Here is a 14,676-nt window from a genome sequence, read left to right as displayed (position 1 = left end):
AGGTTAGGGGAAGGACTATTTTAGCAGCGATTCTAGTGTTGGAATAAGAAGGTCTTCAGCATTTTTCTAAAAGGGAAGTGTTCTGCACATAGCCGGAGAGATTTTGGGAGACTATTCCAGCACAATTATGCAGCACAATATACTTGGTGCAACAACATAAACTTTTGCGTGGCTAAACACTTATAAGGTCCCGAAGGCGAGACCTATTGGCTATGCCAGTGCTTATTCTCTGTGTGCTGGGTGCACAAATAGAAAGAGGAAAACACCTATTAGGATTATTTCTGTGCAGGAAGATAGAAGAAAGGACAGAAATGACCATATTGCGCAAACACCATACATTCCTGCCCTTTCACTTTGGTATAGGGCTGCGCCTCAAGAAGCCTTGCTGTGCTGTCCTACATGGAATCCCCATAATGAGGGCCTCAGGCTTTTGATCTAACTCTACTACTGTGAATCGGGCCCATATTCTCCATCTCCTAATCTTGGAACGAAATCCTATAGACGCCACATCCTATTTCCCTTTGGATGTTTTGTACTGTTGGTGTTCACACACTCTGCCAACAGTTGGCTTCGGAAGGCTGTTAACCACAGGTGAAATAAAATGCTTCCTGCTATTACTGAATCCACAAACATACCAAAAATGCACGTCCGATTGTCCCACCTTTCAAAGGGGCATATCAGCAATGTCCAGCGATAATCATCGCTCAGCGCTCATAGGCGAGGATAATTATCGCCGGCTAACGCTGGATTGTATCGCAAAAATAGCGTGCTATCAGCAACGCTTGTCTCAAAAGCGATACAATTCCAAGCGCAAGCTGCCAAAAGTGCGATTATCGCGGGAAATTCAGCGATAATCGCACAACGTTTGGCAAAAGCTTGATGATAGGGAAGGGCATACTTAGCCATTATATCCACCTTCCATTGGATATAATGGCTAAGTCAGACTGTAAGCAGGCATAAGGAAAGTAGCGATAACCGAGGTTAGCGCTACTTTTCTTATCGCTATGCTGTTTAGCGTGCAGCTTGTTAATTGGAGAAATGTCAGCGACATTTCTCACGTTATTTAGGTGTGAAACGCCCACTTTGCATCTCATTAGAGATGCAAAGGGAGGCGTAGGGAAAAAGGGTGCTAACATGCGATTATGCATGTTAGCAGTAGCACCCTCTTGTTAATAGGGTGATAGCTTTATCTCCACTTTTATGGCTTTTAAAGACAAAAAAGCAGAGATAAAGCCCTTGTTAATATGCCCCAAAGTTTCCAAAATCCTAAAATTGCTCATCAAAGTCATGCTTTCTCAAGTTTAAATCAATCAGTGCAAGAGATAGCCGATAACAATTCTCAGAAGTCACTATCACCCCTTGGGGTCTTTGGTCAACCAAGGGTTTGTACATAAGTCACGGCAAGAACAGAGGGTGGTTGTAGCTTCACTAATCACAAACAGAAGCTTGGAATATTGCATCGATAGAAAGGCAGAGGCCGGGTGACTATAATTGTGTGAGACAAAACAGAAATAAAGAACATTGTCGTGGGACAAAAGTAGTGACAGACTGGCTGTAATTTTCTCAGACAAACACGGCAGCTATCAAAAATGAAAAATGAAATAAATAGTGTAGCAGCACAATTGTGTTGCTGTGTTACGTTGTGCTGATCTTATGTGTTTTGTTTTTATACGTTGTGCTGTTACGTGTTGTTGTTTTGTGCTGTTATTGTGTTGTATATTTGTTGTGTTTTGGTGTGGTGTGGTGTGTTGTGTTATGTTATGTTGAGTTGTGATGTCACGTAGGTGTGTTGTTTTGATATCACTGTGTGACTGATATTCTGGTCCATTGTGTTCATATTTTCATTGTGTTCCGTGGTGGATGCTATTTTGTTTTCTTGGTTTTTTTTTCTTGTGTTGTATTGTCTTTTTTATTAGGTTGAGTTTTTGTGTTATCTATGTTTATAAAGCTCCTCAATGCAAATTGATATGAGCTGCAAGACTTGTTATTCTGTTTATGAGTCAAGTTGTTGTTATAATCTGTTATTGTTCTGCTCTTTAGCATATGTAACAAACTTCAACAAGTAATATTACCTTTTCGGCCAAAGCCAACACTTTCCATAAGAGTTTAATGTACAAGACAATTTACCAATGTCACAGGTAGTAACACTCCACAAAGGCAGACCTTCAACTTCATCAATCAACACAAAACTGTATTATAGAGAAAGGATTACATTGACTCTTTCCACCCTCACTTTATGTGATCCGCCCACTAGAACATGTTTCAGATATGCTGTGAAGTACAAACAGCAACAAACAAGTGATGAAACCTTGGTAGTAAAATCACTTACTCAGGACAGTTAGGGCGATCACAGCCAGAAGCAGCAGAGCAGCTGTTGTCCCCAGGGCCACAGCCACAGGGTGACAGGCTGGAGTCCTGGTGAATTCTGAAAATAAGGAAGTAACTGGCATCACATCAACAATCAACATTAGTCACTATTCATTCCTGCTACAAATGTAATTATAATGATAATTTTTGAGTTTAGAAAAACTGGATAAATCCTACTGACAAACCTGGAGACAAGGTTCTAAAAATCTTAAACATTAGGGGCCCGATTCACAGAACTAACTTAAGACAAAATCCTAAACTTACTACTTTTGGAATTCACAGAAGCTAGGATTTTGTCTTAAGTTTGTCTTAAGACAGACTTAAAACAAACTTAAGACAAAATCCTAACTTCTGTGAATACCAACAGTAGTAAGTTTAGGATTTTGTCTTAAGTTAGTTCTGTGAATCGGGCCCAAAGACCATATTTATGACCGGTTTGCATCGCTCTTCCTCCTCACAACGTGGGGCAAGAGTGCTGCCAACCTCAAGATTTTTGAGGGCACGCAAAGCCACTTTCTGTGGCTTTGAATAGTTCCAAAATCTGGAGTAACGCAACCGAGCACAAATCGCTGCATTGTGTAAATCTGCGCTGGGTAGAAGTTCCATGGCCTTTGTGTGGGTGTACCCACGCAATTCTTGTGGTTTGTGATGCAGTCCCAGATTTACAAGCCCTTGTAATTCTGAGAATGCGCCAAATAGATGCATCTCCCCAGGAGAGGCACAACAAGGAGAAATATCTTTATTTCTCCTTGTTACTTCCTCCTTCTGTGTGTGCAAGAGGAAAATTCCTTTCAAGATTGGTTTTGTGAAGTACGGTGTCCTTTCCTGCACAAAAGCCACCCTGCATGCAATGCAGGTACCCTTGCACCATGGTGCAACTACGCCCTAAGTACGCCCTATCCATGATATCCTATAAACTAAACAATCACTCGCCGAGGCAGTCGAAAGAGTCATTGGGGCCAAATTAGTACCAACAATAAATGATGGCCACCTTGCTTTCCCAGGATGTCTCACTGAAACATTGGAGCACTGCCACACAACCCGTTACAGTACAATATTCGGCATGCCAAAAAACACCCGACGTACTCTAATCCAGTTAGAGTTCAATCTGGTCAGCATGGATAACGAGTGTAAAAAATACATAATTAAATTATACCTCCATGTGACCAGGGCAGATGCAGAGTCCCTGGGGGGCGCCCTTAAGGCTATTTATTTAGAAAAGAAAAGTACGTGGGCGAAGTACCTTGACTCACCCAGTACAATGCTAAATATGGATCCCGCATATTTGACAGAAAAAGCTCAAAACACACACCAGGAAGGTCTAAGGGAATCAAGTAAGAATGATCAGAGAACTGGAGGAGCTTGCAGCATCACATGAAGCCAGCCTGTGTCAACCATACCTTAGAGCAGCTATTGGAAAATATGCTTTTAAGAATATCCTAGCATATCCTAGCCGTTAGGTTCTTAGGAACACCTATATGGTAATACAGGGCACACTGGAAGAACTGGGCACAGGGACATGAGCAATGTAGACTGTGCCAATACCGCTCTGAAACGGCTGCCCACATTGTATGCTGTTGGGTAAGCCTAATACAACAGAGGGGAAGGTATCTAAGGCCAATCCGTGTGCAGCATGAGACAAGGACATGCAAGGAGGCTCAGCAGGGCCGGACTGGGAACCAAAACCGGCCCTGGCAAAGTGCTTTGCCGTTTTCCCCCGGGGGTTGGGGGTGTGGTCGGGCTGTTTGCCACGGACGGCTTCGGACGATTTCGTTACAGCGGCCAATATGGCAGCTATGCTGCAAAAATGGCCCTGTAACAAAATCAGCCCCCAGTGTCCCAAACCAGTCCCCAACCCTGGCGGCCCACCGGGGAAATGTCCGGTGCCCGCTACGGCCAGCCCGGCCCTGAGGCTCAGTTGCTCATCTATACCACAGTGGTTCTGAAGGAAGTAGCACAGTGTGGCAAACTTTTCTCAGAAACCAGCAGGCTCCTACGAGAGGTCAGCTAAAGAACAGGCCCGATTCACGTAACTAACTTAAGACAAAATCCTAAACTTACTACCATTTACTCATTTTGGTATTCACAGAAGGCACTTACTCATTGATGGGTAAGTGCCTTCTGTGAATACCAAAATGGTAGTAAGTTTAGGATTTTGTCTTAAGTTAGTTCTCTGAATCGGGCCCAACAAGTGCCGCCTGCCAAGGGTGAATGTGGTTGAGTGAGGTGGTCACCAGAAAGTAGCTCAACTATTGTCCCCTGACCTTGAACAATTGTCACCTGCTAACATCTGAGGAACAGTAAGGCAGGCCATTAGGCAAATGCTGTCAATCTTGCTCTGCCCAATTTGAACCCTATCCTCGAACCCAGTCGACCCGGATGAATCTTTCTTTTACTTATCCTGTTACAGTTGGAATTTGCAGCCCAGAGATAGCTTTCGAAATAAAGGCTACAATTTTCTTATACACATCTAGGGGCAGATTTACAAGCCCCTTGCGCCACCCGTACGTCACTTTTCCCATGTTAAAAATGAGGCGAAAGTGGGACAAGGGGCTTGTAAATAAGCCCCTAGTACTTTAATATTTAAAGGTTGTTTTGCACTTGCATTAGCTGTGATGCAGTGGTATTTATTTTTAACCTAACCGATTTGCAAATGTACAGTCCGGTCCAGCCATAATCGTAGAAGTGGTTGAAGAGCTGTACTAGTTCACTGCCACTGGCGTAACGAAAAGTGAGGGAGCCTCCCTGCGTGGTACTAAGGGGGGCCCCCTCCGGGCTCAATCAGGAGCTCTACCTGCCAGAGTTCAGTGCCGAGGGGGCCCCTTGGAGCCAGGGCCGGACTGGGAACCAAAACCGGCCCTGGCAAAGTGCTCGGCCGGCCCACCCTCCCTGGGGGGGGGGGTCGAGTTGAGTGCTTTGCCAGGGCCGCTTTTTCGGCCGATTTTGTGGGGGCCCAAAACCGGCCCCCACCCTTGCGGCCGACCAGGGGATTGACCGGTGCACACAATGGCCAGTCCGGGCCTGCTTGGAGCTAGGGGCCCCCCCGCACCACGTGGGCTGCGGGGGCCTGTGTTACGCCCCTGTTCACTGCACTTTAAATATAGTACGATACAAGGTCACTTGCTTTCATGTTATATAAAGGAGACTGAATGCACAACGAGATGCTGTTCATCGGTAGAGAGTTGCACATGTACAGTTCGGTTCAGATGCTCATTTGTACAGATTTTAATCCCAACCCAGTTAATCTTGCATATGTCAGTATGGTCATATCTAGCGTAGCATTTGACTGAAGATCAAGATGTGTAAGATGTGTATCTGTACAGATTTTAAGTTGGATCTATTTATGCCTGTATAATCTCTGTTTTGTACTAGAAATTTTAAAGGACTTATTTATCTAAATAAACATTATATTCCTCCTCCTAAGAAAACAATACAGCTCATTCCTACACTTTCCCAGTGATGTCGTCCAGGGCCACTATTTCAAAAATATGTCCCTAAGTGTTATTGCATCACATTGACATTATTAGAAGTCTTTCCCATTTGATCAACAATGAAGTTCCTTGAGAACAGGGCCCAGACTTGAAAAAATCCATTGATGATCAGATAAAGCAGAATGTTCCCACAAAATGAATTCCTAAAGTGTGTTTAACATGCAGGCTTGTTAGTGGCTGCACACAGTCCTTTCCCATGACCACTCCTTCTCCCACTAATTAACCAGGAGCTTGAAGCAACTTTTGGAGATTTTGTTTTTTTACAGAGTTTTATATAGCGCGAACTAGACCCGAACCGAATCAGGTATCAGAGCGCTTTACATATTTTCCAGTTACGTTACATGAGGACACACCCTCATTTTAGGCACGGGGAGATTAAGTGATTTGCCCAGAATCACAGGAGGTTTTGGCGTCGTTACCGAGACTCGAACCCAGATCTCCAGGTCCGAGGTCAAGCGCCCTAGCCATTAGGCCAACTCCTCTCCCCAGATTGTTGTGCTTCTTGATGGGACAGAGATATGGAAGACCATGGCCTATTCCTTTGCTTTTTCATTGACTTGATGTTATCTTTTAGGCAGATTTGCAGGGCGTACTACCACCCGGAGGTATCCTGGCGCGGAGCAGGTGAGAGCCAAGCCAGCACTCACCAGGTCTTCAGGTTCTTGAGGAATTCAAGAGGTGAGGAGGAGGCTCTTATGTGTAGCGGCAGGTTATTCCACACTTTGGAAGCAACGTAAGAAAGGCTAGTAGTGGTTATTGAATGTAATACAGCAACTCAATGTTATCTTATGGGAGGGGTGGGCCTCACAGAAATAAAAAACGAATTTAGGAGTTTTTCACTACCAGGACATGTAAAACATAAAAATACATGTTTAACAATGCACCCTGCCCTTTGGCGTACCTAGGGCCCACCTGAAAGAACTTAAGTTTGGCAAGGGGGTTATTTTGCCAAGTCGAAATTGGCAGTTTGAAACTGCATTCAGGCTACAATGGCAGAGCTGGGACATGGTTTAACCTCTTTGATGCAGCGAAGGGGCTAAGGGACTACCTAAGTGGGTAAACAAAAAAAGCTTCAGGCCCACTGGTAATTCACAGGCCCTGGATATTTGAGTACCTCTGGGGATGTGTAAGTAAATGAAATATCCCATTGAGGTGTAAGCCAATTTTACGAAGCATTTAGCACTGTGTAGCAGTGGCAAAGTGCACAGAGTCCTATTCCAGCACAAAAGCACATTCAGAAAAATAGGAGAGTAAAGGCAAAAGGCTTGGTGGAAAAACCACCTTAAGGCTGACTGGTCTAACAATGGGAAATCCAGTGATGTCACTTCCAGTGCAGAGGGGTGATGGGAGATCCAGTGATGTCAGTTACTGTGTAGATGGATGAAGGAAAGGAGTCTTCTTGCTTGGCGTTTTCTTTTAAAGACAGTTTTCGTGAGAAAAGATCTCCTTCAGCTGTCAACTTTCCTGAACAGCTTTACCATTTAGCTGAGCAGACAGCCACGGCCGGTGGTAGGTGTAACTGCAGGGCGGTATGTAGGGCAGGGTGGGGGGTTGTAATGTATGGATTACGGACTTTAACAGGTAAGTAAAAAGATAAATAAATAAAACGAATTTCGTTGCGCGCACTGCATCGCATTTGGTGATGCAGTGCACACAACGAAATTCGTTTTATTAATTTATATGTTTACTTACCTGTTAAAGTCCGTAATCCATACATTACAACCCCCCACCCTGCCCCTCCCCCACCCTACGTCACCACCCTGCAGTTACACCTACCACCGGCCGTGGCTGTGAGCAGAACTCAAACCCTTCTAGTAACCTGAGGCAAGCAGTTTTGCAGCATGCAGTGTCACTTTAAACGGAGTTAGCTCTACTGAGGTGAACTTCAGAAGTCAAGAACCTCTTGTCAACTGTTCTTAAACCTGATCCCACATGGAGTTCAACCACCAAATGGAAGCCCGCGCAATTACCAAATGAGGTAAAATATTTGCATTGTAGTCTGTAGTTGAGCCACTCATTGCTCTCAACGTGTATTATTGAGCCTGATAAAACCCATCATGATGGAAGAAACCATGTGCCTTTCTGCTGCCATTGAGGGGGACCTTTTCAAACTATTATGAAAATGGACGTTATGCAAACTGTATTTACTCACTGGTTCCAGCTTTTGTCCATTTAATCACAACGTACAGCATACTTGACAAGTATTGCGCTAGTCCTAGAGCCTTTGAGGGACAAGCTATTAGTCAAGAAGACCCCTGCAAGGTGTTCAGTAACCGCTCTTCACACCTGTTGGGAATCTACCAGCATGGATGTATGTCCCAAAAAAGATGAAATGTTGGCATTAAATAGCCGTTGTGCACAATCAAACCTGTTGTAGGCTTGTTCAGGGCTTGTCGGATGTTGTGGGCGTGTGTCTTGTGGGTTCGCTTCACTTTGTGCATTGATTTCTATGGTCATTCTAGCATGTTATGCAGGGAGGCTGGGCAGCAATTGACGGCTGACGGGCTGCTGTAAGTACTGTGCCCTCCTTGCTATGTACCTTGGTAATAAAGTACTACCAAACTACCTTAAAGTTGAGTACCTACCTTCTATGTCAAGGCCTTACATTACTTACAATACTATAATGTACAAATTTGAATCTCTACTTTCACCCAATGCCAAGTCACTCACCCTGGACGCTGACCTCACCCTCAGGGAACGCATCAGCAGGACATCCCTTGGAAAATCTAGTTGGTCAAGTACCAGTGCTCTCTAGCAAAGAAAGAGAAATCATTCTTTTCAGAGAACAACTTCAGAACCGACATTCAAACCCATGTGCTCTCGCACACGGGTGGTGGCAATGCCCTCCATCACAGGCTCCAAGAGCTGTCGCTGCCACCCTCAGCCCAGTTTAGAGTATCCTATGCACCCCAATATGCCCGATCAAGGACCTGAAGACATATGATGACATTACACCCTGACAAATGAAACTCCAATGTTGCCTCCTGCCTACCTACACCACCTTCAAATCCACGTTCATCATCTACAAAGCCATCATGTCCGACATCTTGGTCCGTCTGACCGACAAACCCAACTCATCCAGTGGCTCTCAGCACACACGGAGCCAAATGCCAACAGAGTGGAGATGAGGAGATGCAAAAAAGGCAAGACAACAGGGCTTCTGCATTTTTGCACTCTCTTCATTTGGACTGGCCCTATGGTGACTTGCAATATTCTTATAATGTGCTGCAGGGGTTACATCATCCCTGGAATTATGCGTCAGGGGAGGGTCTAATTATGCAGCAGGGATGAGTAAATTATGCAGCACATTTTGTGATAGTATTACTACATTATTTAGTGATTTTTAAACTTGTTAGCACTGTGTGGGCATTAATTGTTCCTCATTAGTAGCAGTTTAACACCCAAATATAGCAATGAACTACAAAGAGGTGACCAGCCAACCTTGCAAAAGTCCTCCCACTGAGAGACAACATGTGTCAGTGCAGATTTACTAACTTTTGAATCGTTTGAACTAAAAATATTTTTTTTACAAACTCTGCAGTTTATGCAACAGATGATGGAAGATGTGGTAAATGCGGCAAATCTACAATTATGGAAAAATCGCCGCGCCCACATAATCGCATAATTCCAGCGGCTCTGTTTATAATATTAGACGTTTCACATGTGAGCTGCATGGTTCTGTTCACCCCCTAGGCGAGCACCCGAGGGTCCGTTCAGAGTTTGGAGAAAGACTGAAACTTGTGATGGCGACAGGAGAAAGAATGACCCTCAAATGCAGGGCCAGACTGGGAACTAAAACCGGCCCTGGCAAAGTTCTTGGCCTGCCCTCCCCGGGGGCTTGGGGGTGTGGCCGAGCAGTTTGGCAGGGCCAGTTTCGTCCGATTTTGTTACAGCAGCCAATATTGCAGCTATGCTTCAAAAACGGCCCTGTAACTAACTTGGCCCACCAGGGGTCTAAAACCAGCACAAGCCCTGGCGGTCTACTGGGGAAATGCCCTGTGCCCGCTGCAGCCAGTCCGGCCCTGCTCAAATGGTGCAAATACAAACCTAATTTTAGCATGATATGATCAGGGCCAATTTCCCCAAAGTTTGCCTGTAACATCTCGTTCTAGTGCTTGGCACCCTGCCCAAAATGATAGGTGTTTCATGTTTTCGATCTCTCTATCTCCCATCAAACTCTGTATTTTTCCCTCTTTTCTTTCCTTCCAAAGGTCATTGCTGCAGTCAGTTCAGTCACCCTATGGGAAGTCCCTTTATCCCGGTCTCCAGGGGGTCTGTTTTAGAATGCAGAATCTCAGACTTTAAATGAACACCTGTCCCTCTTTCTCTGCTTCCTTCTCTGGTTTCCAGCTGTAAAGTGTAGTTTAAATCTTCTGCCTGTCGCACAATGTCTGATTCAAGCCCGGATTCATTGTTGTGCATGAGCTGTTGCCTCAGGACCTCTCCAAAAGGTAACTTTTCCCACAAAATACCTCCGCTGTAGTCTGCCGTTTTTTCAGAGCTGGGAGTGGACAATCCTTTGCTGTTTTTTTCCATAATCTGTGCAACTCCCCCTTTCATCCGTGAACCTTAGAGAGACACCATTCATTCAGAAAAAAATGAAGTAAAGGCGTTACTGTCAGCCTGTTCCTGCTGTCAGAGCTTGAAATGGAAATACAGAACTGCAGGCACTCACTATACCAGAGGAACTGTTTGCTACTGAGAAGTGCTGGTATTCTCCCATTAAAACTTAAGGAGTGCAGGTATTTAGCACCTCACAGTGCCACTTTAACCCCTTCGCTGCGGCGGCTATTCCGCCGCAGCGCTAAGGGGGAGGCGGGGCCGCACGGCGCTCCCATACTCGTGACGGAACCGCTCCGTCACGGCCCTCGGGTGAGCTGTGCTTGTGACGGAACGGTTCCGTCACGGCCCCGCCCGCTCGTTAAAACGTCAGCGCAGGCGCGGAATTTGCACCGCGCAGGCGCGGTGAGGGGGCCGTGACGGAACCGTTCCGTCCCCAGCACAGCCCACCTGAGGCTCGTGACGGAACGGTTCCGTCATGAGCATGAGAGGGGTTAAAGTGCTGACCTCTGTGCATCAGCACGTTCCATAGCACAGGGAACCAGCTTTAGTATATACGTCCTTTGTAGTGAGAAGGCAGGGCTCGCGGAACAATGCATCTTACAATCAATTGATCAAGGGTTTATAAAGCGCAGCAAATCACACGTGAGTGTCTCAAGGCGCTGGAGCTGCTAAATGTTTTTTTATTTAATTTTTTTAAACGAGGGGAAAGCAAGGAGAGGGCACCTGAAAACGAGGGAAAAGCGAAGAGAAGATACTCAAAAATGAGGGGGAAACAAGTAGAAGACAGGAGCAAGAGCAGTGCAGCAGCACAGGGAGAGCTGTGCCTGGAGACTGCTCACCTGGGTCGCGCTGCGACCTCTATTAAGTAGATCCTGGGAGGAGGAGGGGTGGTGGGAGGCGGTAGGCGGGGCCACATGGGAACAAGGCAGACGCTATGAGCAGCAATGATGGAAAAAACAAGGAGGTAGCAATGAAAATAAAGGAAAAGCAAGGATAAGGGTTTAAAATGAAGGGGAAAAACCAAGAATAAAGCAATGAAAATGGGAAAAGAAAGCAAAGCTCACTAAAAAAACAGAGCAAAAGCAAAGAGAAAGAAGGGAAAATGAGGGGAAAGCACGGGGAAGGCAGTCAAAAAACAGGGGAAAAACAAGGAGAAAGCAGTGAACATGAGGGAAAAGTAAGAAGGCACTCAAGAAATGAGGGAAAAGCAAGGAGAAAGCAGTGAAAATGGGGCAAAGGCAAGGAGAAGGCATTCAAAAAGCAGGGAAAAACAAGAAGGCAGGAGCTAGAGCGATGCAGCAGCTGCAGAAGGAGAGCCGCTTCATTACATCACTTCCATGTCACCACCACGGGTAAGAGGTATAATGTAGGTTGGTCAGTCGGACACTCAACAAGCAGCAAGCACTTGTCTACCTCGGCTCTGGCCGCAAGGGACTCCCGGGTGAGCATTCCATGCCCACCAATCACAACATTCCACTCACGCATCATCACCTATGGTGGCTGAGCTGTGACACATGACGTGGAGGACACATGCCATTTCCAAACAAGGGCAATGTAAATACTGACATCCCTTCGCGAATACGACAACATATGTGTACACCCAGCACTAGCACCACACTCGACCACCTATTCAGCAAACAGTCATATCAAGTGTAAATAATCTAAGTGTGGTGTCTTGCACAGCTAACTAGGACTGACTGGTTGGATTTCTCACTTACCTATCTTCAAGATGACATCAAATACTAGATCACAGAAATTCTCACCTTTCTCAGCAATTTTCTTCCTGTCTTTGAACTGCAAGGCTGTATAAGTGTCACTGTCTCCCATCTGTCCACCCATGATGGATTTTGTGTTGAACAAAATGATGCCTGAGGCTTCGCAGCACAGACTCACCTCGACAGGAACTGGAGGTCGAAACACGTGACTTCACGTGAAAATAACGAGGTCACTCTCACGCACCGGGCTGCGGAGTGGTCACGATCTTGCCTTAAGGGGAAGTGAGAGCCCGTGTCCTGGGCTGAAAATGTAGTCATTTACTGAGCTGTGGTTGGAACAGTTTGAAGCAGACTACACACCATGCAGTGAACTTTGTATTGGCAGGCAAGTTTTATTTCATCATCATCAAAATTACTTTATACAGCATAAAAGAAATACCTTAAAAAGTACAATGTTAAAAAAAAAGAAAAACATCACAGACAATTTAAAACCATGCTCAAAATCTATATACAATCAATTCATGAAATGGGACTGATTCACCAAGAAAAACATCTCAAAGGGCTCGCATGTAATGTCCTGGGTTGAAGTGGGTCGGCAAAAGTTCAAAGGCAAGTTTCATTATAATTTGACAAGTTAGAGCACAAAATAATTCATAGGGGCTGAGGGGATACCCACCCTTTTCCTAATAAAAGGATGTTAAAAAAAAAAACATTTACCTCTCGCCTCTGGTATTTCAGAGTCTCACAGCAAATTTAAGAACATTTACAGTACAAAAGAGTGTTAGGGCCTCTGTGGACAGTTTCAGGAACAGTAGGGCCACCTTTGCCTGTTTAAACCTGGCATTCTTTAAAATAAAAAGGGCATATTAAAACACAGTGAAGTGTGTCCTGCAGAGACCGTTGGTCGCAGCCGCATGGACCCTTCATCTCTATTGACACAGTATACCCTGCGGGGACTGCCAGGGTGTGGTGGAGCAAGGTAAGCCTAAATCAGGTCTTGGGAAATCTTTCCTGTGGATTGTGAATATGGGACAGATACGGTTCCATGCCCAAGCACGATTTTGTTAACATGTGGGCTCTCACCGATGGTTTGGTCAGCTCCCTGTCTTCCTTATTGATGCCACTCGCTTTAAAAATTCAGTCTTGATGAGGCCCTTGTCCCGAGATAGCAATTTTAGCGGGTGGCTAAAATATTCAGCATAGCCCAAACCCGTCAAGGTTTCCCTCACACATTTGAGCCAGGGGATATGACGACCCCCCTTCCCGGGCAAGACAATCCATCATTATCTGCTTACCTAATGAGGCTTCCTGGTTTGTCCATATTTTGATCCAAATGTGAGGAGTTTCATTTGCAACCTGTCACTAATGTAGGTGAGACCCAATTCCTCGTGCACAATGTGAGAAGGTATGCTCCGGGGGACTTTCAGTGCCCATCTCAAATATTTATGTTCTTCTGTTTGAAGCTTCTGTGGATCAATTAAACCCCAAACATCTCTGCCATACAAAACTTTGGCACAGCATACGGAACTATACAATTTCAATATTTGCCCTGGGGACCAACGGCCTATCCTTTTTGCAAAATTCATGATTGCCCCTACGGAGCGAATTAGTGTGCTACATTTCTCATCTGCCAAGGTTTTAAAGTTAAGGCGGCTATCAAATTGGATCCCTAAATATGAGAATACCTGCACTATTTCCAGACTATGGGAGCCAATCATATAGTTAAATTTCTTGTTTGGTGTTTTTCCCATTTCCATGATGTATGATTTGGAGAGGTTTGGTGACAGGTTTAAACTCTCCATGAAGCAAACAAAGCCGTCTATGAGGCACTGAAGTCCACGCGCAGTGTGTGCCAGGAGCACCACGTCGTCCGCGTAAAGCAAGACGGGGATCCCTCTCCTTCCTATCCGTGGGCAATACACCCCTAGAGCTCCTAGTGCCTGATCTAAACCATTTATATATAATGTGAATAGAAAAGGCGCCAGCATACAACCCTGCCTCAATCCCCTGGAACATGGGAAGGGGTCAGTGGTACTTCCCTCCTCATTATATCTGACCTGGGCAGAGGCGTTCTGGTGCAGTACTCTTAGGGTGTTTACCAGTCCTGGATCAACCCCAAGAGCCCCCAATAATTCCCCCAATTTCTTTCGGTTCACTCGATCAAAGGCTGCCGTCAAATCCAAGAAAGCCAAGCACACTGTCCCCTCACTAGCCACAGTGTACATGGCTACCAGGAGATATAGATTGAGGCATTGATCGGAGGCGGAGCGGCCATACCTGAACCCATACTGGGTGTCAGTAATTATGTCATGTTCGTCTGCCCAATCCATTAACCGATTGAGGATGGCCCTGCCTAGAACTTTCACAGTCACGTCAATGAGTGAAATGGGCCGATAGCATTGTGGGTTATTCCTGTTGCCCTTTTCAAAAATGGAGACTATTGTGGCCGTTGACCAGGATGCTGGTATCGATGCCACCAATGCTGCGTTTATTACTCTAGTTAATATAGGCACCCAAAGTTCTACCTGGCTCATAATGAG

General features: G+C 45.4%; 1 protein-coding gene across 1 annotated transcript in view; it reads right to left on the bottom strand.

Annotated features, from left to right (window-relative positions):
• Positions 1–12,266, bottom strand: part of LOC144767842 (killer cell lectin-like receptor subfamily F member 1) — a 61,339-nt gene extending 49,073 nt beyond the window's left edge. The window contains exons 1-2 of the mRNA XM_078651206.1: positions 12,185–12,266; positions 2,330–2,425 (exon numbers count right to left, since the gene is read on the bottom strand). Of these exons, the coding sequence (XP_078507332.1) occupies positions 2,330–2,425; positions 12,185–12,260 (172 nt within the window). The 5' untranslated portion in view covers positions 12,261–12,266. The remainder of the gene's footprint in view (positions 1–2,329; positions 2,426–12,184) is intronic.
• Positions 12,267–14,676: the final 2,410 nt, after the last annotated feature.

This window comes from Lissotriton helveticus, chromosome 7 (genome assembly GCF_964261635.1).
Source record: "Lissotriton helveticus chromosome 7, aLisHel1.1, whole genome shotgun sequence".
In the NCBI taxonomy this organism is placed as follows: Eukaryota; Metazoa; Chordata; class Amphibia; order Caudata; family Salamandridae; genus Lissotriton; species Lissotriton helveticus.
Note: the sequence above shows the minus strand (reverse complement) of the source record. Positions and strands in the feature narration are given on the sequence as shown.